General features: G+C 41.7%; 1 protein-coding gene across 6 annotated transcripts in view; it reads right to left on the bottom strand.

The window, feature by feature from the left end:
• The window catches only part of THSD7B (thrombospondin type 1 domain containing 7B), a 330,826-nt gene that overhangs the window by 207,350 nt on the left and 96,486 nt on the right, over nt 1–26,990 (bottom strand). For all 6 annotated transcript variants that reach the window (XR_012588260.1, XM_074594199.1, XM_074594198.1 and 3 more), the window contains one exon: nt 6,941–7,736. Coding sequence is in view for 5 of the 6 variants with exons in the window: in XM_074594199.1 (XP_074450300.1) it covers nt 6,941–7,736 (796 nt within the window). In the remaining variant the exon portion in view is untranslated. The remainder of the gene's footprint in view (nt 1–6,940; nt 7,737–26,990) is intronic.

Below are 26,990 nucleotides of genomic sequence, written 5' to 3'. Positions count from 1 at the left end.
AAAGACGCCTCTGCCCAGCCATCATCCTTGCCATTTGCAAAAGCCTTTGAAGCATGTAAAGATTGAATAGCTGTTTCTTTCCCTGAAAATCCCGCCACTGCTCCTACTATAAAAGGCTAAAGAGATAACTCTGCTGACCTTAAGGTGAACGAGCCGCGGAGCTGGCAATTTCCATCCTTCTGCTCCTGTTGATGTTTTTGAGGGAGAATTACATGCAACTGCCTACCAGAAAGCAAATCTAATTAACTTGCACCTACTCACTCAGACGCTCAAAGTCAAATTAATTGTGACACCGAGCAACACAAAGACAAATGTAAAAACACACTTTTGCATGAAATTCAGACACAGTCTTTCATGTTGCAAATGTATTTAGGACAATCTAATAGAGATAAAGCCCAGACATGCGAGACACTCGCTGATCTGAGGCTGCAAACCAGACGTGTATTTGCGCTGCTGTGGCTGTATCCGAACCGGCAGCGAGAGGAAGAAAATCTCGGGGATGGGAGATACTACATAAGCCTTGGTTTTAAACTGACTTTCCAGGTATTAATGTACCAGGTTAGATCTCCTCTTGGGAGTCAATCTAGTAAGTGTGATATAGTAGGGTACTTATGTGATTGATGCTTTTTTCTGTTACACACTTGGATTGATACTGTAAAACTACAGGAATTGTTTCCCAACCTACGTTACGTTGCCTGCGGAGTCAGATGGATGGGTTAGTTAGCAGAAGCCCAGCTCACTCACGTGGCAGAGAGCCCTCTTACTCTCTTGTGTACTGACGGGGAATAAACAATAAAAAAAAAAAAAAACAAAACCAACAACAACAAGAAAAAACCCCACTAGACCAAAGGAAACCTACTCATGCCTCTTTTACACTCACGTAGTCCTGGAGCTACAAGCAGAAAAGCCAGAGGAGGAGGAGGAGGAAAAAGCAGTCCCATTGTACCACTGCTACTGCGCAGCTCTACGTCCCCCATGAGCGTGTAACCGTGGGCTGCTGCCGCTGGAGCAGTGCGGCGCTTTCCACACGGGATACGGTAACCATGCAGCCCCAAGCTGAACCGCATTTCTGTTCGGGACAAAAAGTAACTCACAAAAAAAATAGTAAATTTTCCAACAGCTCCGTGCCTCTGCGCTGCATGCCTTACAGTCACACAGTCATCACATCCACCAGAAGAAAATGAGCGGAAACACATCTATCAGTAGGAAAAAGGAGCGAGACCATCCAGGAGCGGTCACCATTAAATCAGGCTGGGCACAGGACAGAAATTATCCCTGGTTTCCTTTCCCAACCGTACCAGTGCATTCAGAATGAAAGGTGAACGCGTTTCCTTACATTAAAGGATGAGACAGGTGGTTATTGGTGAACCTTCTGTACTGAAAGAATCATCTCCAAAATAATATGACACACTAAGAAGCTATCAGCATGCCCATGCTGCTGGTTCGGAAGGCAGCACCAGGGGGACAGGGTACCTCTCCAGCAGCCAGGCTCTTCCCCAGCAGCTCGGGAAGGCTCCGGAGAAGTGCCAAACCTGATCGGGGAACACACGCTCAAACCCACGCACTGCAGAGCGAGAAAACCCTGAAGTGAGTTAAGCGACACTGATAATAACACGTTTTCATTTTTTCCCTTTCGCTAATGTCATCTCCTATTCTGTAATCAATGACCCAACCTTACAGGCTGCTGGAATAAACACTACTTGCTCTTTGCACTTGGCTAATAACATTAGGGTCTAATAATGGACACGGTCTTGCCCTGTTTCTAACAGTATCCAAACACTTTTTTCCCTTAGGAAACTGGCAATCAGTGTTAACAGGCATACATACTGTCAAGGATTCATAATGTATTCTAGGGTCCTCGAGGGTTGCCAGAGCTATTTTGGGTACTGGCGATACCGTATACCCAATTCGTGCAGGGGAGGCTTCTTTGGCAGCAGAAACACCAGCCCTTGGTTGGTGGTAGGGTGGTAAAGACAGTAAGGTGCTAAGGAAGATGGGGAATATTTGCCGGCCGAACGACTGACCAAAGGGCAGGGGAGATGGGAAACCTATAACCCAAACAAACACAAGGCTTTGGTGTCTAAGAAGTCTAAATTTTGCTGTCTCCAAAACTTATCGCACCAGATCGTCTGTTTCAATTAAAAGTAAATGCTGACTTAAATTTGCACTACCTAGGCAGACACTGAAATCTTCGGGCTACAGAGGCAGTTGGCTTTCAGCACGATTTGAAAACAGAAGAAAAAACGCCAATTATTATTAGACACTTTCTAAAATGTTACTCACTGAAGTGAAAAACGCAGTCACTGTTCCTTTGTTTCATGTGCTTTTAATAAAAGCAAAGGAAATGAGAGACAAAACTTTCTAAAAGAACACTAGAAAATAAAATCTCCTCCTTCTCCAGTAGCTCGGGGATTCATTTTCAAGCCTGAGCACCGAGGCTCCATTCCTACATCTGCTGGGAGGAATGTGAACACACATCTCCTCTCCCAGATCAGAATCATAACCATCAAATAGCATATTACAGCAGAGCCTCTCCACCTCCGGACCGCAAAATTCTGTATTCAGCCAGAGAATAGAAGAATGTCAACACTAGAAACTGCAAATACTTTTTTTCCTAAAAACGTACAGTGGTTAAGCACAATCCACTAGGAAATGGATAATGGAAATTCAAATTACAGAGGCAAACAAAAGAGCTGAATGCTGCTCTACCTCAGCCTTGACAGATGAGTTATCCCTTGACTGAGTTTGACCTGAATTTTCACTTACAAAGGCAAAGTAAACAGAAACCCACATCCAACTCTGTAATATCATTGTTGTCATCTTATGTGTAGAATGAAGAGTTTAAGAAATATGTACCTAAAAGGGCTCCTAATCCAAATAATAATAATAAAAAACCCCTAAAATTCTTTGCTCCTGACTTTAACTTCTTCGTATGCTTAGTGAGCACACACAGCAGGTTTGAAAATTGGGTTAAATTTATTTAGGATTTCAATGTCTAGCTATGCGCACACATTTCACTAAATTACAACGTAGTGTCTAGTGCTTAGTGTCGGTCTCTTCTCCCAAGTAACAGGTGATAGGACAAGAGAGAACTGCCTCAAGTTGCACCAGGGGAGGTTTAGTTTGGATATTAGGAAAAATTTCTTCACTGAAAGGGTTGTCAAGCATTGGAACAGGCTGCCCAGGGAAGTGGTGGAGTCACCATCCCTGGAGGTATTTAAAAGACAGGTAGACGCGGTGGTCAGGGACATGGTTTAGTGGTGGACTTGGCAGTGCTACCTAAACGGTTGGGCTTGATGATCTTAAAGGTCTTTTCCAACCCAAAAAAATCTACAATTTTAAATAACTTTTTTTTTTTTAATAAAAAAACCTGCCACGAGTGCCTTTGTATCACTGTTCAGTAGATGTTTTACAACGGTGACAAGACAGAAAACCAAAAATAGCAGAAGTTCAAGCACATACTTTTCTTGCAACTTTTTCAGAGAGTTGGTTGTGGTTTTTTTAATGCATGGAACTGATTATGTTTGAATTTGTTACTAGATATGAGATTTCAAGCAAAACTAAAACTTTTTCTGAAATATAATGAAATCTGAATTCTATCTGAAATAGCATGAAAAATATTTTCCAGCTTTTTGAAATGGTCTTTAAAAGCTTGAAATCAGATCTATTAAATCATTCTACTTTGATGTAATTCCTTTTATTTTCACAAATACAAAGTTTCTACACAAAAATTGCTTCTGAGCAGAAATGAACCTGTCTCCAGGTCTACTGATGTTCTGCTGTTCAGTTCTCTTCAAGTGTTTTCCAAAAGGTCTGTCCCTTCCTTTTCTCTTCCTTTCTCTCTTTTCCTTTGATTTTGACAAATGTAGGACCTCCAAACTGAAAAGTATTTCATGAAAAACATTCCCCAGCTCTCTTTCCCCGATACAGCGTGTCCAGTCTTCCATGCACTTGTGCTCCTCTCCAAATAATTCCTGTTTACAGTTTTTTCCTTTAAAAATTGCTACAATTTTTGCTTGCACCTTCAAGGCTGGTACAGACACACAGATCTTCATAGGACCAATTATTTAAATGAAAAAGATATTTTCCTTACAAGGCAAAGGATTCTTCAGCTTCCATCTGAGGGTCCACTGTAAAACCAAAGGATCCTTTTTGTAGGGTTCAACGGCATAACTTAAGTGTCAGTGAAAAACTAAAAACCAATATCGCGTTCATTTCCCACCACTGCTACCAATTTCACAAGAGAAAGGACACCCCATCTGCCATTCCCATCACCCGCAAACTTGTTAGTGAAGAGGCCAAAATGAATGCCCTGCCACTAATCCAGCATCTGTAAGAAGTGAATGCATTCAGCCTTTTAGTCTTTAAAAACCAGCTTGCACGCAAGCCCACCAAAATCCAATTTTTGGCCAAAGATTGTTCTTTCACGCCAAGGAGCCATCAGTGCGCACGATGCCCGACCCACAGCCCTGAGATCAGACACCAGTAATTTAAACAACTTTGATAACAGATGAGGCAGCTTTGCCATTGCATTATAAATTGGGGGCGAGATGAGCATATGGTTCCTCTCCTCACATGGCCTTTGATGGCTCCCATTATCCGCTGTCTTCCTGCAAGAACCGTGCAGCGGCGGGAGGCAGGGTGGTGGCAAAGTCCTGGCAGACCAGCAGCTCGGAGCCCGCCGTTAAAGCTCGTCTTGGGATACTCCTTTCTCTTGCCTCAGTTTTCCAGAAATTTAGTTTGTATCTCTCACTGGTACTCACTCAGCGGTGTCGGTCGAAGTAGGAAACCTCGGCCAGGAAAATGAAAAAGCAGAAATAAGGCGCTTCTTTCCCGTTTTACAGCAGACGCTTGGCTGCCTGCCAGACCCCGCTACAGGGTTATGCAAATGCGTTTGCTCCTCTTTATCAGTAGCCAAAATACCATCACCCTTGTAAAGCGACATCTGGAAGATCGGGTCCATTCTTCAGATGAATGGCAGCAAACATGCTGCACAACAGAACGAGGAGGACAGAGGACATTACTGGGGGATGCATAAAGGGAGTCGTTGTCAGGGGTATTTGATGTCAGTGACACTCCAGCCCTGGAATTAAACACGGACTGGATTTTAGGCTGGATTTTTAGGTTTGGAGAAAGGAAAAGTGTGTGACTATCTGGACACCGTAACACGACATGACCTTTTGTCCGCTCTTCAATCAACGGGCTTTCCTCTTGTATTTGGTGCGAGGGATGGGTCAGGTCAGGCTCAGGTCTCTGCAGTAACTCTGAGACGCAGCCTCAGCAGAAAAAGTCTGCCAGGAGGGGGCTAATGGAGTTGTACGCTCCCAAACAGGGGGCTAGATCAGCAAAAAAAAAACCAGAATGGAGCAAGGAAGAAGACAGCACGACCAGGGGTAGAGTCACTAAAACTAAAGCTCCCGGGACCCCTTCCAGAAATTCAACGTATAACTCACACAGTAGCATAACAAAAAGAAAACATTTATAAAAACGGTGTCTTCCACTCCCCGTTTTTACAGCAAATACAGCAGTGAGCGCATGAGGGCAGAGCAAGGGAAATTTTAACAAAGTCAGGATTCCCCTCCCAGAGCCTCTGATAAGGAATGAGATACAGGAGGCAGAAGAACAGCTAACAAGTGTTAGCGGACATAAACCTGCTGCTGGTCGCACGGCAGCATAAATCACAAGTGACTCCATTAAAGTCAAGCAGCTACATGAGCATAAAATCTGTATATTTAGAATCAGCATATATTTAGGGACAAGTAATAAAGTCAAGATGTTAGAAACTGCTGGAACAGTTCACAAAGCTTGACTTTTCTCCAATCAATAAAAAAGAAATCCATACTTTGCTACAGGTGTATTAGGAGGGGGTAAGAAAAAGGCCAGAATGAATATTTTCACCTCAGTATGTGTGCAAAACCACTGCAGACACTAACAGGGGTAGAGAACTGGACAAAAAATAACCCCTTCCTCTGCAATTTGAGTTTGCGTAGGTGCCAGGAGCCACAGACGGCTGAGAAACAGATCGACTTCTGCAAAATTCAGAAGCAGGATTTTTCAAGAACTTCGAATATCCTTGAAAACCAGGACACAAGAAGTTCTCTAGAAATCTTGACTTTGTCAGAACTCAATCAATTTCTCAAATCATCTATAGCTCCTGGCACCTGCCCAAATCCAACCTGAAGTCAAATGGCAGAGCCTAGATTGCTTAAATTTAAACGCGAGAAATGGAGAGAATAAATCTTCCCATTATTTGCTGCACATTACTGTAACCTTCACATTTGAATTGCAGCAGAGCAACCTACATAGACTAAGAGACAATGCGAGACAGAACACATGAGGACAAGAAAGAAAAGTAACTCCGGGATCTGGTATCAGCATCCAAGAGCTACACCCGGACAGGAAGGCTCCTCAGGAAGCAGGAGGACAATCATGGGTTTGCTCATGGATCTGTCTTTCCAAGAAATACCTTCTAGTAAATTCGCAAGGCCAAACTTTTCAGACTTATTTGTAAGAATGAAGGAGTTTAAGCTGGTGCAATTTTAGCCTCTTCTGCCAAATATATGCAGTAAATGACTGAGAATGAGACCTCCCTCTCCCACAGCCAGGGCCCAGAAACAGTACAAAGTGATATATAATTCCATTTCCTCGATGTTTCCTCAAAACAACAAAAAAAAACCATCCAGAAGAGAATTATTAAAAACATAAAATGAATTAAACAGTCACAAATCGCAGAAGTATGCAAAATATTCAGCATACGCTAGCTTTACAAGAAGGGAATTAAATCAAAAAAAAAAAAAAAAAGGACCATAAAGAAAACACATAAAAATTTGCATTTAAAACTCAAGAACGGGGAGCGTATTTGCTGTGGTGCTGCCACACAGAGCAAGCGCTCCCTCGAACAAATCCACGGGGGATGAAAAAGAAGACGAAGCACCCTTACCTCAGGGCTGCGTTTTTTCCATCGCTCCTTACACACCTGACCTGCCTGGTTTGGTAACCGATCTCCACCTCCCCGGCACGCTGGTGGGGTTTAGACCCTTGAAGTCCAGATGTGCTTCGCTCTCTAGAGTCCAAACTGAAACCCGGCATAGTCCTCCCCACCAGGTCGACGTCTTTAGGATGGGGCAGCCGGCATTTGCCCCAGGGCCCCACTCGGAGGCTGTAGGTGTGCTCCTCCTCCCCGAGAGGACAGGCAGGAACGCCGCAGGCTCTGGATTCGGTCAGATTGGGGCACGGGGCACCCCCGTAGAGGGGAGGAGCAATGACTGCCCGCGTCCGGTGCTGCAAGCTCTTGGCGCAGCCCGTGCTGCACTGGGACCAGACGGAGAACTCGGACACCACGCAGTCCCGCGGGCAGGGCACCAGGCAGGCTTGCTCAGCGGGCGGCTGCGGTGTGAAATACTCACATATTTCGTCAGCGACAACGGTTCTGTTCAGTTTCTGGAGGCAGCGAACGCTCCGGCGTTGCAGCCCGTGCTGCGCCGTGACGCAAGCCCCGGCTCCCACCTCACCGCCGGCAACAGGGACGAGCCCGCACCTCTCCCATCCCGAAACCTCCCACTCGAACAGCTCCAGGTGCCAGTCGCAGACTCTAAAGCACCTTCTCTGGTTCTCAGGTTTGTCCTTCTGGTGGCAGTTGGCGTGGTACGTTGTCCAGCCCTCCGCGTGGGTGCACCAGACGGCCCGGCTCCGAATGCCCCCCAAGCCACAGTCACCTACACACCGACCCCAGTGACCTGCAAAAGAGAAATGTGTTGAGAATCATAGAATAGAATCATAGAATGGTTCAGAGGTTGGAAAGGACCTTAAAGATCATCCAGTTCCAACCCTCTGCCATGGGCAGGGACACCTCCCACCAGACCAGGCTGCTCCAAGCCCCATCCAGCCTGGCCTTGAACACCTCCAGGGATGGGGCAACCACAGCTTCTCTGGGCAAGTAAATAATTTCTTCCTAACGTCTAATCTAAATCTCCTCCTCCTAAAAGCGTTACCCCTCATCTTATCATTACACTCCCCGATCAAGAGTCCCTCCCCACCTCTCCTGTAGGCCCCCTTTAGGAACTGGAAGGCTGCTATAAGGTCTCCCCTGAAGCCTTCTCTTCTCCAGGCTGAACAACCCAACTCTCTCAGCCTGTCCTCATAGCAGAGGGGCTCCAGCCTCTGAGAAATGCCATGCAAAACTGCCACAGATCTGCCCTGACACCCAGCAGCATCCAAACCACATCCTGCCACGTATTAAAAAGTAAATAACTGCCAGCTGGTCCCTAAAATTGGTTAAAAGCTTCTTAAAGGTTCGTTTTTTCTCCTAGTGTATTCCCATCGCTAGACCACTCAGAGAAACTTGGGATGGGGGGAAAACGCCCCACAAGATCTCAAATTTAAAGCAGACCAGGCAAATTTCTGTAGCAGTAAAATGCATCCCAAAGCCTGAGGAAATATGAATATTTATTTTCACTTGTACAAATGAATATAAAAATGATCATAAAGGAACAATAATCTAATAGGAAAAGAAAGTCAAGTTAGAAAAGAGGAAAACAGTCTTAATAGAGCAATTAGTCAATGGGATAAACTGCACTGGGAAGCAGCTGAATCAGCATCTGTGGTGATAAAACGGTGAGGATAAATACTATGAAAATAAGAGCATACTCTTAATAGGAGTTCAAAATCATAGAACAGTTTAGGTTGGAAGGGACCTTAAAGACCATCCAGTTCCACCCCCCTGCCCTGGGCAGGGACACCTCCCACCAGACCAGGTTGCTCCAAGCCCCGTCCAGCCTGGCCTTGAACACCTCCAGGGATGGGGCAGCCACAGCTTCTCTGGGCAACCTGGGCCAGTGTCTCGCCACCCTCAGGGTGAAAAAATGAAGGAACTGACTTGATACGATAGTGCATGTACTGCATTTTTAGTTCTGGAGCGCGTGAACATATATATGTAATCGTATGAATCTTATTTGAGGATTTGCAAGTGGATGTAATCAGACAAGGCTAAATAAAAAGATTTTTCTGTGACAATATTATTCGACAAAAATCCGCCAACCCCAAAAATAATCTGAGGGCTATAAAGTACAAAATTGCTTGCAAACTGAAGAGAAAAGGTAGAGAAAAAGTACTCGGGCCAAATCCTAACATATTAAAGGGATTTTGATGATCATGTCTCAAGAGGGCCTCGTGTTGTTTCTAACTTTAAAAACTTTTCCAGTGCCTCACAACAGAGCCATTTCACTCGGTAAGAACGCTGCATGTGCAATCCTCGCTTGAAAATACCCTGTAACTACCCTACCTTTTGTATTTTTTCAAGGCAGAAAATGTACTTAGAATAAATAGGTCAATTTATATTAAGAAATCCTACTCCCGTCAAGTTTTTTAAAATTGATTTTAAAACTACCAGAATCAGTTACACGCTTGCATTATAAAACCAAACACACACACAGATGTTTTTATAATGGCTGCAATTATAATACCAGGTATTTCATCCAGCCGATGGCAGTTTTGTTGGCAATGCCGTTGTTCTTTCTTCATGAACAGAGGAGTTAATCCTCCGGAGCCAGGGGCTTGACATTGTGTAATAAAACATAAAAATACATAAATGAAAATTCCTCTTCTTTTTCCATTGTAAATGAAGGAGAAAAAGTAAATAGGAATCGGATGTACCTGAGGGTCTCTTCCAACCCATCCTGCACCCGTGCCACGTCCCTCCTCCGGGCGCTCCTCCTCCCTCACCCTCTGGGCCAGGGCTGGAACTCCGCCCTTGGTCCGGCACCTTCTCCCACAGCCAACAGGCAGGGGCAAGAGGCGCTTTCAGAGTCCTCAGGGCTTAGACAGCTCCAGCTTTTGTTGAATCCTTCAGGCTGTGTGAAAAATCCTTGTCCCCTTTATGCCTCTGTTTCACACCAAAAGATAGCAGCGCCAGGCAAGGACTCAGCCATGACACGTATCTTGAATGGGAAAAGGCAGCATCAAACTATACGGTGCTCTACAAGCTGTACCGCACTAACGACAGGCTTCCGACAGAACCTCATATGCTTAAAAACTGAATATTCAAAAAAATGAATCTTTAAATATGCTGTTGAAGTTCAGTTACATGAAGAGGTCCGTTGACAGTTTAAATGTTCATCCTTGATACTCCACCTTGCTCTAAAAGAATATCCTTATACAAATGCCAACGAGATTCTAAACCAGACATTGGATTATGTATATACTGTCATCTCACTAAAAAGAACAGTCAAAATTCAAACCTCAAGTACTAGGTGGCTTTTTATTACCAGAGGAAACTAACTACCACAAAGACTACGCGTCGCAACGTAATAGTACCATGAGCTTATCTCAGCATTTATTTCTCTGAAGCAGTTCAGCAAAAGCAGTTCAATTTTTTGTGACGTGGGAGTTTCAGTACAGAAGAAGTTTGGTTTTCACCAGTTTGTTTTTAAAGCCAAAATTCAAGATTAATATTGCCTCACTTCGGCATTGACCATAAAAGTATTTTACTCATCAGTAGGACCTTGAAACATTACACCAATTAAGGATTAACTATTTACTTCTTAGGATAGCAAATAGCATTAAAAATAGCATTAAACCCCCCCCACGGAGTTGTTCAAAGCAGTTGTAGCCGAGGACTGGACAAATTACACTCACCAAACCTACCACCGCTCTTTCACGACTGCACAGAATTCGTCTCGTTAGTACTTTTTCTACATTTCGGGGTGTTACTCCTGAACTACTCTATGTAATAGCTGCAGATTTACCAGTCCCTACATTAACAGGCTACAGAGAGACGCGGCAGAAGCTAGAAGTGGCCATTATTTAATGTCAGATGGGAATTTAGAATGAAAAATTACCAAAAAAAAAAAAGTAAGCAAGGACTCATAAGTAATTACACTATCATTAGACACATCACAATTTGCAATTATTCTCTGGCAAACTTGCTAAAAACGTAGCCTGCCCTTGGCACACCAAAAAAAGAAGGATGAAAAATAAGGTTAAAAATCAGATGCAAATCCCATTACTATAGATTTTTTTCACTTCCTGATGATCTCTTCAGGATGTGGCAGTAAACTTACCCACAATGTTTCATTGCTTAGTTAAATATCCTGCTTAAATGAGGAGAAGGATGTAAATACTTCCTAGTCAATAGTCCGCTTTGTAATTAGAATTTAATTATTTTTAGAAGAGTCGTGTTAAATTTTCACTCTCCTTGAAACAAATCTGAGTCAATTAAAAGAAACATCTCAGCACAATGTGAATAATAATATTAACTGCATTTTATTAAAAACCCACTGGAATTCAGGCATCAAAAGCCCGAACTTCAGAAAGATGCTTCACAACTCCCGATCCGGAATGGGAGGCCCCTGGTAACTAAAGCAGAAGACTAAACAAAATGAAATATACTTCACTGTGATCTGTCTATAGAAAGTACACAAAGATGAAGATAAAGGATAGATATCATCCGTCTCCCAACCACTGTAACCTAATCAGATACTGGATGGGTGTTTGATCTCATCACAGCAGGACATGGGTGGGAGAATGACAGTGGATGTACGTTGAAACAGGGCAGTTCCCAGCTGGATATAAGGAAAAACCTCATCACTATGAGGATAACCCTTGGAACAGGCTGTCCCGAGGGACAGCAGAATCTCAGCCTTGGAGGTTTTTCAAGATCTGACTGAACAAAGCCCTGGGCTACCTGGTGCGAATTCAATGCTGGCTCTGCACTCAGCAGGAGGTTCAACCAGATGACCTCCCATGGTCCTTTCTGACCTGGATTACTCTACGAAGGAGCACCTAACTGAAAGTAAGGCTTTGTCTGCCAGGACTTACTACCATGCCAAAAAAAGGTTTTCACTAAAAAAACACCACTGAGATCTGCAAAGTACCAAGGAACTTGCAATAGCACAAATAAATCCATTAGTCAACCAAAGCAAAGAGAAATTGAATCAAATCACTATTTCGAAAAATAAGAAGTTAAGCAAAACTTGCTTGATTTGCACAAAAATTGTAAGAGACAGTGGGATGTCTTTGTTTATGGAAAACTGTAAACAAAAACATCCTACTGTCTCTTACAAGACATCTGTAACGCTGCGGGTAATAATGACATGAAAGGCATTAATAAATCAAGTCAATTTAATACAGAAAACCTACACGATGTTCTGTTTGCCATCTTCTACCGGGCAGAGAGACTACCGTATTATCATCCCATTCAGCTTCTCTAATCCCGTTAAAAGTATGCAATAACACTGCAATTGTAGTTTATTTGATGTAGTGTGCACCGATTTGCTTTTCCTGCCTGCAAGACGTACCTACAATTATGCAATAATTATGTCTGAAAGGATACGGTGACATCTGCTCTTTGACACACAGGTGGCACAAGCATAAGGCAAGCAGGCTATTCAGACAATAATTACATATTACAGACAAAATGAAACACCACTAAACATCAAACCTAAAACAGGAATCCCAATAAGAGCTGCTTAATAAGTATGTTATTGCTTAATAAGGATTGCTACAATAATTATGCTCTGTTTAATGTGACATTTAGCTTAATTGCAACCATTTCGCCATCTGAGAATTCATTCAACAATAAGCATCTCCCACTATTATTTTGTCCCTGTAGCTACGTACTAATTTACAAACTTAGGACGAGATTAGCAATCAGTTAGAGTAGTGTGTTAGTAATTTATTTTGGACAGGTAATAGACATTGTCCAAGGAAATCTGATACGTAAAATAGCGAAAGAACACTGAAAAAAATTAATAGACAATCACTGCAATAGTCCTCCACTGTTTCTTTCAGCTTAAGTATCAAATTTAGGAGCAACTGCTCTAGATTTTAACAATGTGTTTTTAAACAGAACGTACTAATTGGTAGACAGGGATCCCCAAATATCATAATAGAGATGTACGTCTTCATTAATGCCTGGCTAGACGTGATCGTAACTCCAGAAGATCACTGCAGTGTCCGCTTTAATCGAATACTTCTGCTCTAATTGAATACTTCTGCTCTGGATGTCGCTCTCGCATCCTTCCACCAGAGCATGTTTATATGAAATGGAAAGCTCCAACTCATTTCATGATTTCTGAGAAGAGATAACAACTGATTTATCTCTAACAGCATTACAACTAATTAATTTTAACTGTTAGTAATGGTGGTAAAAAACTAATTCCACTGAATTGGCTTCCTCAAAATTGGTTACCAGCAACACTCTACCTATCATATGAGACGTTTTAATTAGATTTATGAAATTCTTATGTAATTTTATGAGAATTACATAATTTTTAATGAGATTTGGATGTATACTTATTTATTATGAACCAGACTGATAAAGAGCATGTGCACTACCACATATTTTCTCACCACTAAATTTCTTTTTCGGCACGATGCGAAGACATTCAATGTAATGCCAAGAAAAATATTTCTAATGATTCAGGCAAAGATCTTACTAAGCTGATGACAGTCATAACATTTGCGTATCATGTTCCCTCCATGTCAGCATACTCCGTCCAGCCGCATCTTCTCTTGCAGACCAAACAGACTAAAATCTTTGGGACCAACTCCATACAGCGTCTAGGATACCAGACCCGATACGTTTAGGTATTTTATATTATAAAGTAATATTAGTGTAGCTGCTGTTAGCATAACTGCCTGCTCCTCCGCTTTCTGGAAGAGCCCTCCTGTACGCCACCCCTGCATCTGCTGCCACATCTCATCCAAAATACAGCTTTTCTTCCTTGCCTGTACTTAACCATCTCTATTATTTTGCTATTTATTATTAACAGCAATTCAGTAAAACACCTTCTACTATAATTTGTATGAAAGATGCTATACAAAATAAAAGACTATTGTACTATTGGCAATGTGTCACACAGGGCATATAAAATTCCTCTGATTCCTGGAATTAATTTTAAATACCTGCAGCACTTCTTTAAACTTTCATGACCTACACAAATGAGTATTTCAGCAACTTAGTTATTCATCTTGGTTTAGATCTGAATACAAGTGAAGCTTAGTGACTTATAGCCATGCAGCAGTTTGTTCCAATTCTACATTTCAGGTTTTTGCCTTATTATCCACACGCGGTAACACTCAAGACACACTCCAGCAAGAAAGACTTTCTGCAGCAAAATGTAATGAACACTGCTGTTTATGAAAATTCAGTGATTTACTAACCCCTTGGCACTCCAAGGCAGGACTTCTCAATATTAAGCACTAATGTAAACTGCATTAGCCGAGCTACTCAATCATGTGCCCACACCCCGGAGACAGCCCAGGGAAAAATATTCTTTTCTTTCAACTCTTAGCTAGAAAAAAATTTAAAAAAAAGAAATAAAAACCAACCCACACATTCCAAAATATTTCTGTAATATTCATCTGACACACTTTGAGGGTTTGTGAGAATAGATTTTTTGCCTTGATAGCAACTGACATTAGGAGATGAGGCCACGATATATATAAATTTATGTATATGTATAAAAACAAAAAGTATCCATAGATGCTACGAGCACATTACAACTATGAGTAGCGTACTGCATGTGAGATTAAAAACATCTCCATACTGGATTATAGATACTTATAATCAAACTCTGACCTTTTTAAAATTCTAAACATCTACGAACACCAATTCCTTTTAAAACATAACAGCCTTTGTAAGGTGTTTGTAAATGTTACCTTAATAGACAATGCAGCTGAAAAATGTTTCTTTAGTCACTCCACCTTGACTTTGGGGCTTATATTGCCCAACAGGAACCATTATTTCCCCATGAAAAACACCCAGAAACCGTACAGCATCGGTTACGCACCATCTCCTGCAACACAGACCGCCTGGCTCACCAGCGGGAGCCAGAGGAGATAAATGGGCGCTGCTGGACACCCATCTCCACCATACCTTCTTCTGATCCCCAGCCTCCTCTCCAGTTACGTTCACATCTTCTCTCCAACCACAGGAAAGCTCAGGTTCCCTCAAGCACAAGCAAGAGGCTGAAGGGGTCTATTCTGATACTTGCAGGGCAGCAGAAGGAAGCTTGATCAGAGGGCTGGAGCCCGTCTGCTGTGAGGACAGGCTGAGGGAGTTGGGGTTGTTCAGCCTGGAGAACAAAATGCTCCGGGGAGACCTTCCAGCCCCTTCCAGGCCCTAAAGGGGCTCCAGGAAAGCTGAGGAGGGACTCTTCATCAGGGAGTGTAGTGACAGGATGAGGGGTAATAATTTTAAACTGAAAAAGGGTAGATTTAGATTGGATATTAGGAAGAAATTCTTTACTGTGAGGGTGGTGAGGCACTGGAACAGGTTGCCCAGAGAAGTTGTGGCTGCCCCATCCCTGGAGGTGTTCAAGGCCAGGCTGGATGGGGCTTTGAGCAACCTGGTCTGGTGGGAGGTGTCCCTGCCCAGGGCAGGGGGGTTGGAAGTAGATGATCTTTAAGGTCCCTTACAACCCAAACCATTCTATGACTCTATATATTTATGAATGGGGTTACTTCATATTTGCCTGTAGGAACTGGGCGATTCAGAAGGCCCACTCCAGTTTTACACACCAGCAAGCTTTGCACAAGGCTTTTTCTGCTTTTCCATATATTGGTTTCCCCTCACCGCCCTTCACAAAGGCGGTCACTCTGAGTCATTTTTCCAGCACGCAAAGCCCAGGTTTCACTCCAGGTCCACCTTCCTGCTCATAGCCCAGCAACAGGTAGGATCCTGGCAGAGGTGGTACACTCCGCTCTGGAAGAGATTGCCTCATCCGCATCTCCGCGACAAACCTTATCAAACAACATCAAGATCAGCACTAATGGATTCCTAAAGGAACCACACCGGGAAACTCGCGGTCAAAGGTTTGCTGCAGTGAGATGGGGGGGACAGCTGGGGAGAAGTACTGGCAGCAGTTCAACATCTGCTTGGTACTCCAGCTCCGAGACACAGAGAATTCTTATATTAGTTCCGCGATAATTCGTTACCTGGCGAACACCAAAGATACTGCCATCCCTTCTCCTGAATTGTGACAGCTGCGGTTTCTAATTTTCTTCCTCTTTCATGAAGCCTAAATTATGTTTGTTCACTGAAATAATAGCAAAGTTCTGTTTTTCAAAACTTAAAAAATTTAAGTAATTTTCACCAAAAATAAAATGTTTCACAGAAAATGTTATGAAATAATAGGGCAATCTGCACACCTGCAAAACCTTTGTGAAGGATCAGAATTTACTTCACGTGCACATAATCACAGAAACGTGTCCATCCTCTAGACATTATTTTAAGGGAGAACTACATTTTTTCTGCTTCATGCTATTCCCAGCTTATGTATTTTATAACCCACTACAGCACAGAAGCCAGCCTACTTTTCCAGACACTACCGCCATCAATACACCATGCTAAAGGAATTAAAATCCGTAACCGCAGACCAAGGTGCTACCAAATCTGGCTGGGGTTAAATGCTGGAATTGGATTAACTCTCCCTCAGCCCCCTGCAGATGTGGTGTGATGCCCAGATGTGTGACGGGGGATGTTCTCCAGGTGGTACCTCCGAGGAGCCCCATCTGGGGCAGTCCCTCTGGGTGTCCCCCATGGGCACTACCCTTGCGCCGGAGCAGAAGTGGGGCTGCCCGAAGCTCTTGGACTATACTTAGACAGAAATACCTTCTCAACAGAGAGTCACCGTGCTTAATAAGCATTATGGAAGAGCTATACAATGGGCAGGATTTCCCATGGCACCCAAACTGCTACTAATTAGTATCTCTGCATAGATGGAGAACACCAACGATAACAATTCCCTGGCAACAGATAGCGTAATTAATTCATGAGAAAAGTACTATTTTTAAATACGTGCACAATCAATTTTATAAAAACTGGACAGAGGAAGAACTATACAAACGGCTTTTACTGGGCATTTTCTTTTTTATTTACAGTCCATATTTAATTATCCACTTTTAATTATTTATAATTAAATTTCAATTTACTCTAGACGCTCTTCTTAAGTGCTCCGAATTCTCGAGGAAAGTAATTTTGGAAAAAGCACAATTCTCTGCAATGCCTGGAAATAGCTGTGCAGGAGTAAACAATACAAGCGGCTATGCCAAAGTTTTAGAATGATAAGTGTTCTCCAGCAGTAAATCAATCTGCTCCTCTCGCAGGCGCTGGGAGCACAGGCTGCTGACAGGAGGAACGGCTGAGCGGTGAGCAGCCTCTAATCAATCTAAGAGGGCCAAAGAGCTTAAGTTTCCAGACAGCGTAAATCGGGATGAGGGGCTTTAAGATGCAAGTGGTTTTTACTTCAGGGAGGAGTGACAGGCCTATAGCAAATACGGGGGGGGGGGGGGGGGGGGAAGAAAAAAAAGACACAAGCACCAAAAAACCCCACCAAGCCCTAAGTAACTAGATCCAATTCACAAAAATTCAACCGGGGGAGGGGGAATTAATGTAAGGAAGGCAACAACAAAAACATTCATTTCCAAATTGAAAAAATCTCCTAACACATCATTAATTCAGCTTCTTGATTGCAAGATCCAGAAGAACAGGCTATCAGAATAACTAAAATACTTGAGTCTGCACTCGGAGAACATGATCACATTACCTCATTCAGACTCGCAGGTGTTAAAATTAGAAAAATCTTCGGAATCTTGTGACAAGAATTACGAAATATAAGTAAGCAAGAATATAGTATAATATATAACGAAGAAAGAAAAAACTCCACCCCATCTGGAGGCAGATTTTGCCAGGCATTTTTCCAAAAGACTACACATGCAGGTGAGTGAAAGCAAAATATTGTCAGATAAGATCCGTGCATCAGGCCAGACTGAGATCCAGGCATCTTATGAATAGAATGTATTATCCTGTGATGCTTTTGAATTTTTTTTTATTTTTTTTTTTTTTAAACTAGCACATTAGCTATATCTAGTTGCTGGAGAACAGGACATGGCATTCAACTACACGCCATCCAGGGAAACAGCCCCTCCGCTGCAGTGCTTCTCTGCAGACCCACCTCCCAAAGGAGAGCAACAAAACCTACAACCAGGGCAATAAAGCGTTACAACATAAAAAGCAATTTTCTACTTGTTTTATTTTTTAATTTTGTTTTTTTCTTTTTCCAGACAAGTTCGGTTTCCCAGGGCAAAAGCCAGTAACGCTCTAAGGATAAACAGAGAAGAGAGTACCGTCGTCTTGGCCATAAATCTGTGTCAGTCCATTAACACGAGCCCAAGCGTTGCAAGTCCTGCAGCAGGCAGAGGGCTAACCTGCGGTCACAGGGTGGGAACAAGCACATTTAGGGGAAGGGACAGGGTTTGGAGTTTTTTCTTTTTAATATCTACACTGACGAAGTAAAGAAAACTGAAAACTGAGTATCAGTCCAGATAATTTAAAGATGGAAGCATTCAAACATCAAACAGTGCCCTAGAATTATTCAGACGTCAGCCTTACAATACTGGTAGATCTGCACTACCTTTTTGGCAGATGTTTTGCTCTCATTATTCTGAATTTATAGTGGTTACATATTTCTGAATAGTCTTCAGCTATCACTGAAATCCTATCAGACGTGCACCTTTACATACATTTTCACAAGTTTCAGCACAAGGGATAAAACCTTATCCTTTGAGATGTTTAAACAGCTGAGAATATATATCCTGAGGATATATATACTTTGCCAGCACAGATCTGTTTCTTTTGAAAACCCACTAAGACATGTGGGAAGGTGCAGGGAGCATTCAGGTATTCTGCTGGGGCTGTTTGCTGAGCAGAGATGAACAATTTTGAGCTTGGAAATCTGGTCACTGTTGCCGTAAAAGATATCATGCTATGATTTTTTGAAGGAAAAGAATGATAACATGGAAAAATACCAGTAACAGATGCACATATGCTGTACGTATATTTTACATCCAAACTTAAGCATCTGCTTCTCCAATGTTAGCCCGCACTTTGCATCTGAAGGTTTTTAGACACGAATGTCTTCTATGTAAGTAATAATTTAACAAGGCCTCTAAAAAAATGTAGCCCTTAATAGATTTAATTAACAGGTTAATGATGTGCATAGCATGCATGCTCTCAAAAGCAAAGATTTTCGCATTAAGCTTGTTTCTGTTTCACAGAAGCAGCTTTCTGTAGAATATCTGTGCTAATGTAATTACACATCTGGTACTTCTGCTGCTTTCAATTGCAGAGATATCTATAAACAGTGCTACCAATTTACACAAGAGTACCGAGCCGTTCTAGTGTCTTACACTACAAATAAAGATATTTGCATGAAAATGCAAGTAGACGGAGTTCTCTTTTGTAGCCCTGGCTGGTTCTAGTGAATATATAAAACGATCATTTAGCCTGCAAAATAAATCTAACACTTACACCTTTGTCATGACTGCCTGCAAAACCTGCACAAACTAAGCACGCCTCAAGTTCACCTTGATATAAAGGGGTCAAGTACGAAATTTTCAGACAGTTTTAAATTAAATGTCAGCACCGGTAATCATCATTGTTCCACTGTGCCACCAACATGGCAAAACTAATGTTTTAAAGTATCATTTCTTAGCGATGTCCATTCATCAACCTCACTGTAACCAAGAAATGATCGAAAACCAGGCCAGAATAATGGAAATCCCACATTATCTCTACCAGTATTGTCAAGAAAATGCAGTGGTTATTAATTTAAATATGCTTCAAAGAACAATCACTACTTCAAACACGATTCAAGAAGATAAAAAGCCATTCCTGCCTCAAGCTGCTTTCAGTTCAGTTTAGGTTACATTTAGGTTCATCATGATAGCACCTGAAATCCCACAACCTACTAAATATTGACAGAAGATGCTGCTGCCCTGAGTGTTTAATCAAAGGAGCAGATGAGTCCCAAGTCCTGGCGGGGCATTACTGAGAGGAGATGCTATCAAAGTAACCTTTCAACACCTGCGTTCTCAAGCTCAGGAATGCCTACATGGGTGAAAAGATAAGCCAAGACTCCTTTTTGCTTCATATTTTAAGGCACATCCAATTAAGAAAAATCATAAAATATTTAATAAAAGGAAAAAAATATATGTGCACAACTTTGCTGTCAAATATACATATACACACATATATATGCACGCTTTGAGATATTTCATTGCAAATTACCTCATTTCGCTCACGTTTTTTAATCAAACAGTGTTTTTTCACTCAGCCTGAACTCGATGCAACAGAAGCACACGTAGAATGTCATGATTGCCAGATCATGGCTTCTGAAACACTGGAGCCAGCTCCTGGTGCTTCTCTGAGGAGACACTTCCAGTGGAGGTCCTAATGGAGGTCATGATCTGCTCTTCTCGTTACTCCAAACCCCCAGACAGCAATCCAGCCAGGCAGAATGAGGAGTGATTTGGGGGAAGAGGGAAACAAAAGCACTTGCTAATACTCCTGAACCACAGATTTCAAAGGGCTTTTAGTTTTGCTGCTTTTATATGAGTAAGCTGTTTCCATATGAACCAGCTCATTAGCATGACCCAGCCGGTTCATTAACCAGTACATGGAGATTCAATATCTCCATAAGGAAACAATAAACTGCTACAGAAAGAGCTTTCTTGAGAAACGGAGTGGGCTGCTTGGCGTCTTCCAGAAGGAAATCCAGCTCTTAGTCTTCTCCCAAGGCAGGTTTAAAGAATTACAAAGTTCACAGCAAAATTGGCATATCCATCTATGAACTGCAGCACGAATATATCTGTCTACGCCCTCAGCTGATGGACAACGCTCAGCTGCAGATAAATCAGCCTGGTAGTTCTGACAAATAAGAAAAATGGTTCTTCCACTAGGGATACCAAAATAACTGCTCTTAATTGAGTTTTCATTCCAGTGGGCATTCTTTAATTCAATCAAGCTACCTGGAAATAGTCTTTATTAGAAATGTCTATTCCTTTCTTATGATTCCCATAATAAACATTATCCAGAATATTCTGAAGTAAATAAAGCCCATTTGATTTGAGATCCTTTTAACAGTAAGCCATATATTTTACATACACAAATAGAAATGACTGGTCGAACGGCAAAAATCAATAAAGAAAAGGGAGCTAAGAAAACGTAATCCATATTAATGAAATGTTAAAAACATTTACTGTCTGTCCTATTTGAAGTTTAGAAATTCAAGATATTCCTCATCTTTGAAAATTGACCTTAAATGACTCGAGTTCTTTTTTAGATGATGAAGAAAGATTTTTAGTTTGCATCAAATCTTGATGTTACTACAGATACAGAAATTGGGTTCCAAAAAGTATAAACAGAATGCATATATATGACTAATAACGTGCTAATAATCTTCAGGTGTTTATAAAACACACAAAACAAGTTTAGATTTTTTTAAAGAATATTTACTGTTCTCAGGATGTGTTTTTTAAAAATTCACATTAAATTCTTTCTTACACTAAAACGAGTATGCTAAATTTAAACTGTTGCTACTTTCCTCCCTTAAGAATAAAGGAAAGGAAAGGAAAATACCTCCTGGACCTCTGAGCTAAGTCCCTAAGAAGGTAGCGTTGGCAGGTTTGTCACAGATTCTTCTACTTAAAGGTCTCAAACAGCTCCATCAATTAGAACAGTTAGGTTTATCGTCCCATCGCTCTTCCCATACCATTTCACTGCACCATCTTCTCATTCTCCCAAGTATTCTACGTTAAACCAGTAAAACAATCTTGACAGGCAAACTAAGCAACTAAATACTTTCCTACATTAATTTTTACACATGCAAATACATATTATTAATGATTACTCAGCCAACATTTCCATTCATCTAAATTTGTCTGGTTACAATAGCTGCTGCCCAAAGAATTCTCCCCTTATAATGATGGATGTGCGATCACACACCATATCCACGCGATAGCCTTGTTTATTTCCACATGCAATCAGTTTCCACCAGGCTAAGAAAGCAGACGCTTCCCACCATGCTTCCAGACAGCCTCACATCAAACCCTGCAATAAAGCGAGAGACTATGATAATGTATGTACTCCTAAGCTCAGTTTCTCCTACAGCACAGGTTTGGGGACTTTTTTCTGGATCACATTTTCCTGTACCATCTTTCCCCTTCGGGATATCTTCCCACAGAATCTTAGTTCCCTAAACAAGCTGAAAGTCCGTGCTCCAGAGGTCAAGGAAGGACCTTTAATCCACCATGTGCCTTCCTCTCTCCCCTCAGGATCTTGATCTCCACCATCTCATGGTCACTGTGGCCAAAGCTACTGATTAGCACATCTGTTCCTACGTACCTGTGAACAGCCCATCTAAACCATCACCACCTCAGTCGGCCTGTCCAGCACCTGCATCCAAAGGATGTAGCATAGAGAAGGAGAGGCAGGGAATGACACGTGATGGGGTGCAGGCTGGCACTGGAGATGCCACTGCTACTGCTGGCTCACCAGGGGTCAGTTAGAGAAATGTACAGAGCTGGACAGAACTGCCTAGGAGAGCAGGGAATGAACGTGACCCCATGCGGATCCTACATGGAGAAAGAAGAGACCATCAACACGAACTTCATTTCTTCTGGGAAAAGACTCCAGATGCTGACAACCCACTACCACCAGGATGAAACCACCAACCTTAGGATACAGAGCAGCAGGGCAAGCATTAACACCAGGAAAGACGTCGAAGCTGGGAACCGTGTGTATGACAACTTTAACTGCATTACTCTTCTTTCTTTTTCTGTTACAATTAGATCTGGACTAATAATGATTAGACTTTTAGGATTTCAATTATACTAGCAATAATTAACTGGCTATACTTATATCTAAGGTGTGCTTCCTCCTTGCCCAAGAACAAGGAGAGAGAAATTTACTTTAAGACAGATGCACTTTGACTTCTATGAGAGATGGACTCTCTTTTCTCAGTCCATACAGATCCACGGATTTTCATTCCTGCAACTGTAGTCCCAAGCCCTACCACTACCGCAAGGAAACAAGACGGAGAATCACGTTCTCCCAAACCAGATCGAGCAGAGCACTCTGCCAGAACGCTGGTAGAAACACAAGTGCCTGCTGTAATGCGACATATTCAAATAGCTTAGTCTCGGGAATACATCAGCTTCGGATATTTGTGTGAGTAGGAATAAAGATGTTTTGCCTCAGCCCTCTTAGATTCTTCCCATTTATTAGATGCTGCAATGCCTTAGAAAAACAAGGTCACTACGGCTCTCCGACTGCAAGTTCAGAATCTCGGTTATTGCAATAGACCTTAATCTTTTCAAATAATTAATTTCATTTCACATGTAACAACTGAAGAACACTATGCGTGACAAAGATACTTACGATAACAGCTGCTTTTATTTTTTTTTTAAATACCAACTAATTGGAGCATTTTATAAACCCTTTCTTAGATTAAGGCTGTACTAAAGCCCTTCTCAAGTTCCATATGTGAATAAACCCATCCAGAACAGCAAGTCTGTAGGGTTTTTTACATTCATCATTTATGGGCAAGCAGATTCTCCCCATCAAAACCTCAGTGAGGCTCAGAAATACCTTTCTAAGGCCACCTTAAACTCCTAAATCATGCAATTATAATGAAAACGCTTATACATTTATTTTTAAAAAACATTTATCCATGAATTAAAATATTAATTCAGCATCAAGTGTATACATAAGCAGCACACAGCAGTAACAACAGCATATGCCATCTGACCCACATGGATTACAGCATTCAACAGCTGGACTGGCAGAACAAGTCACTGGGTGCCAATCACACTGATAAAAGACAGGGGGGTTACTGATCACGATGCACATCCTTTGCCCCGGGGAAGGAGGAGAGCAGATGCTATTTCCTGTAAAATCCTTTGTATTTCTTCTCTTTAGGGAATTCAAGCCCCAGACAAACGTATTGGTTGGACAGGCAGGAGAATTCATTAATGTCTTCCCATCTACTTTTACACATGCGTTTGCTAGCTCAAGGAGAAAAATGTTTTTACAAGAAGATCAAATATCTTCCCCTACCACGTCCACGTTCTCCACTCGGGGCTGAGTTTCAGGACCTGTAGTCACCTGACAGAAACACTTTCTCCAAAGGCGAAGACAGGGGGCAAATTCTAGTCTCTGCTCTACCAGCATCAATTCAAGGTGAGCAGACCCAGTCCACATTCCTACTTTGTTCCTCATTTATCTCTGTCCTACATTTTGGATGCCCAGCCAATTGCTAAATTTCATTGATGAACCTCAGTTAGCCAAGAAACATTTTAAGCGATGTCTTTGAATTTCCAAACGGATATCAGACTGTTAAATAATTTCTTTTAAGGTGTCAGAGGAAAGAAGCCAGTATCGACTCGAACTCGCTTCCAACTGATGCCTAATCCATACTGCAATAATAATGTAAAACATCACTAAGGAGTGGCTAGCCGTTGTGGTCAGATCCCATGGCAGGCAGGCAAGCTCAACCAATAAGTAAACTGTGAGGGAGAATGGTAAATGTGCTGATTATGTAAATGTAACTGTTTGAAGTCAAAGATGTGGGCCTGTATTTCACTGATAAAATGAGTAAAATAGAAAGAGACACTGCGTAAGCAATTAAATTTAACTTTTTAATCAATAAAAGGGAAACTGGGACCTAAATCCACTTTATAGGATTTAGGAATCAAAGTCTTCCTGCAACTCAAAGACAGCTGTGATGCCCATTTAACTAGAGGGGAACTTACCATAAGACAAAAATGTCACATTCTATCTTGATATCACACACAAGAGAATCATCTATCATTAGATCAAGATAATTTGGTGGTAACGATGCTCCTGATCTTTAGTTCTGGTTGGCATTCTTTGTAAATAAAGCTGTGCTTGCAACAGTTTTGATGGCAGCATCTCACAAGAATTTAACAGATGAGCCTACCTGTCCTTGTTAACACTTTGGATTTGCTTTTTGTAGGTCCACTATTTCTCCAAGGATTCCAGAAATAGGAAGCATGTTGTGCCTTTAAACTAGCACTTCATTTCAAAAACCCAAAGTTGGCAGAACTTGGGTTGGTACCAAGACGTCCACAGCTGCAAAGCGTCAATTCTTCCACCTTATCCTATGAGGAGGCAACCCGAGCTATCAAAGACAGTGGCCCAACACGGAGTTGGAGAGTCATTTTGATTTCACTATAGTCTGCCAAATACAGACTCCCGTTACAGTCTTATTAAAACAACCAAGTATCTTTACTGATATTTCCACTATGAAAAGCAACCGAAAAATATATATGTAGCAGATAGGATATCTATATAAATACACGTTCAGCTGTATTTACTGATGCAAGAATAACTGAAAAACAAATTTACCACTCCTAGTCGAGGCTGCGATGGACACGCTTCATTCTAAAAAGCATAAAACAACTACCATCTGCAACGCCTTTGATAGTTCACTAATTAATGATCAAGAATGCATTTGCTTCAGCATAATTTTATGCTTTTATATGGATATCTTATTTGATTATAATTATTACAGACTGTAGAAGTTTATTATGGCCAATCATTTCTTAATGCAATTAAAATCCCGAGGGAACAATATGAAGTAATTTTTATTGGTGAAAATGATGAGAGTTAATAACCAAAAGGGAGCCTACTCATCTACCGCAATTATTGCAAAATATAAAATGAAAACAAACTGCATGAATTTTTCCAATACATTTCCGCGAATACCTGAATTAAAACAATCAGTAGGTGTTAGAAGTTGCAGAATGAGCTGATCTTCAGGCTCCTTCCACCTCCTCCAGCATTCACCTCTTTGGGGAAGGGATTAGGCAGCCTTTTTCTCCCCCTGGATGAAATCACCTACTCTCAAAATAGCTCTCTGGGCTATTGCCTCTGCTTCCCAACCCTGTTAACACAACACCTCTAATTCTTTCTCTTTCACAGCACTGTGACACTTCCTATTAAAATGAGTCTAAAAACCATTTCTTTACAACACAAATAATTATTTGTTCTTTCACCCAAAGGTATTAACATGAAGATTGGAGGGTAAAAACAATAAGAAGTCTCCATGAATGGATTCTACGTACATACATCTTATCCCGCTCTTTTATACATTTTTAGAATACCTCCACCTCGGAGGTGGTAAAACAAATTATTCTCTTTCCCATTCTGTCATTCTCTCTCTATTGTCATCCTAAAGGTGTTCCTTTTCTTTCTCTGCCGAGACAAGAGCCTTTCAGGTTTTAGTATGCTCTTTACCCCAAGACCTGCTTAAGAAAAGTAATACGTAGCCCGCTGATGGGTGCCAGAATGTGATTTATTTCCCATTTCACAGTTTCCCCACAGTTTCCCCTGAGAACCCGAGTAATCACCGCAAGAACATCTCATCACTGCCACTCTTTTAGTCCCATTTGCTCCCTTTTAAGAGTGCCTTTTGATTTAACATCTTGCTTTTAAACAAGATAATATTTAGTGTTCTGAAAACGTTGAATTTTGAGAAATAAATCTTTAGCAAGTCAATCTACATTGGATGGCTGTTTGCGCAGCTGTTTCCAAACAATATAGACAAAGTTCCACTGTTGCTTACGCCATTTTGTCATCTATTTAAGCATTTTGTGGTTCTATTGAATAAGACTCAGTATCTGATACGCCAGACAAAACCCAGAGAGAAACTAACTTAAAAAAAAATGGTTCTAAAGAAGATATCTTACATTTCCTTAACACACACAGACTTCAGAGAATTGTCTGTTGAGGAAGAAAAGGCCGATCAGGAAACCACCAGCCGGCATTATCTGAAGCGAATAGCCTCCTCCTCCAGACATCTACACCAAGCACAGAAAGCAGCAGGCGTCTGCTGGGATCTTTGCACCAGGGAAGACTTTCCACCCGCAGGTAGGGGCAGCGGGCGCTGGGAGCCAGGATGGCTTCCCTGCCATCAGCTGCCAAGTGGGAATCCTGGAGGAGAACCACTAGAGAGGCAGAGTGGGAAAAGGTTGGCTTCAACATAAATCGGCTTCCTCCAATTGTTCCTATGAATTGCATACGAGAAATATCATAATAGTAAGCCGTGACTGGCAGTGAGCTATTTCCCTAAGTACGCTTAATGGCACAGAATATACGCATTCCTTCTTGTGCCAATATTCCACTGTGA

This window comes from Larus michahellis, chromosome 7 (genome assembly GCF_964199755.1).
Source record: "Larus michahellis chromosome 7, bLarMic1.1, whole genome shotgun sequence".
NCBI lineage: Eukaryota > Metazoa > Chordata > Aves > Charadriiformes > Laridae > Larus > Larus michahellis.
The sequence above is the reverse complement of the archived record's forward strand: the minus strand, read 5'-3'. Positions and strand labels throughout refer to the sequence as shown.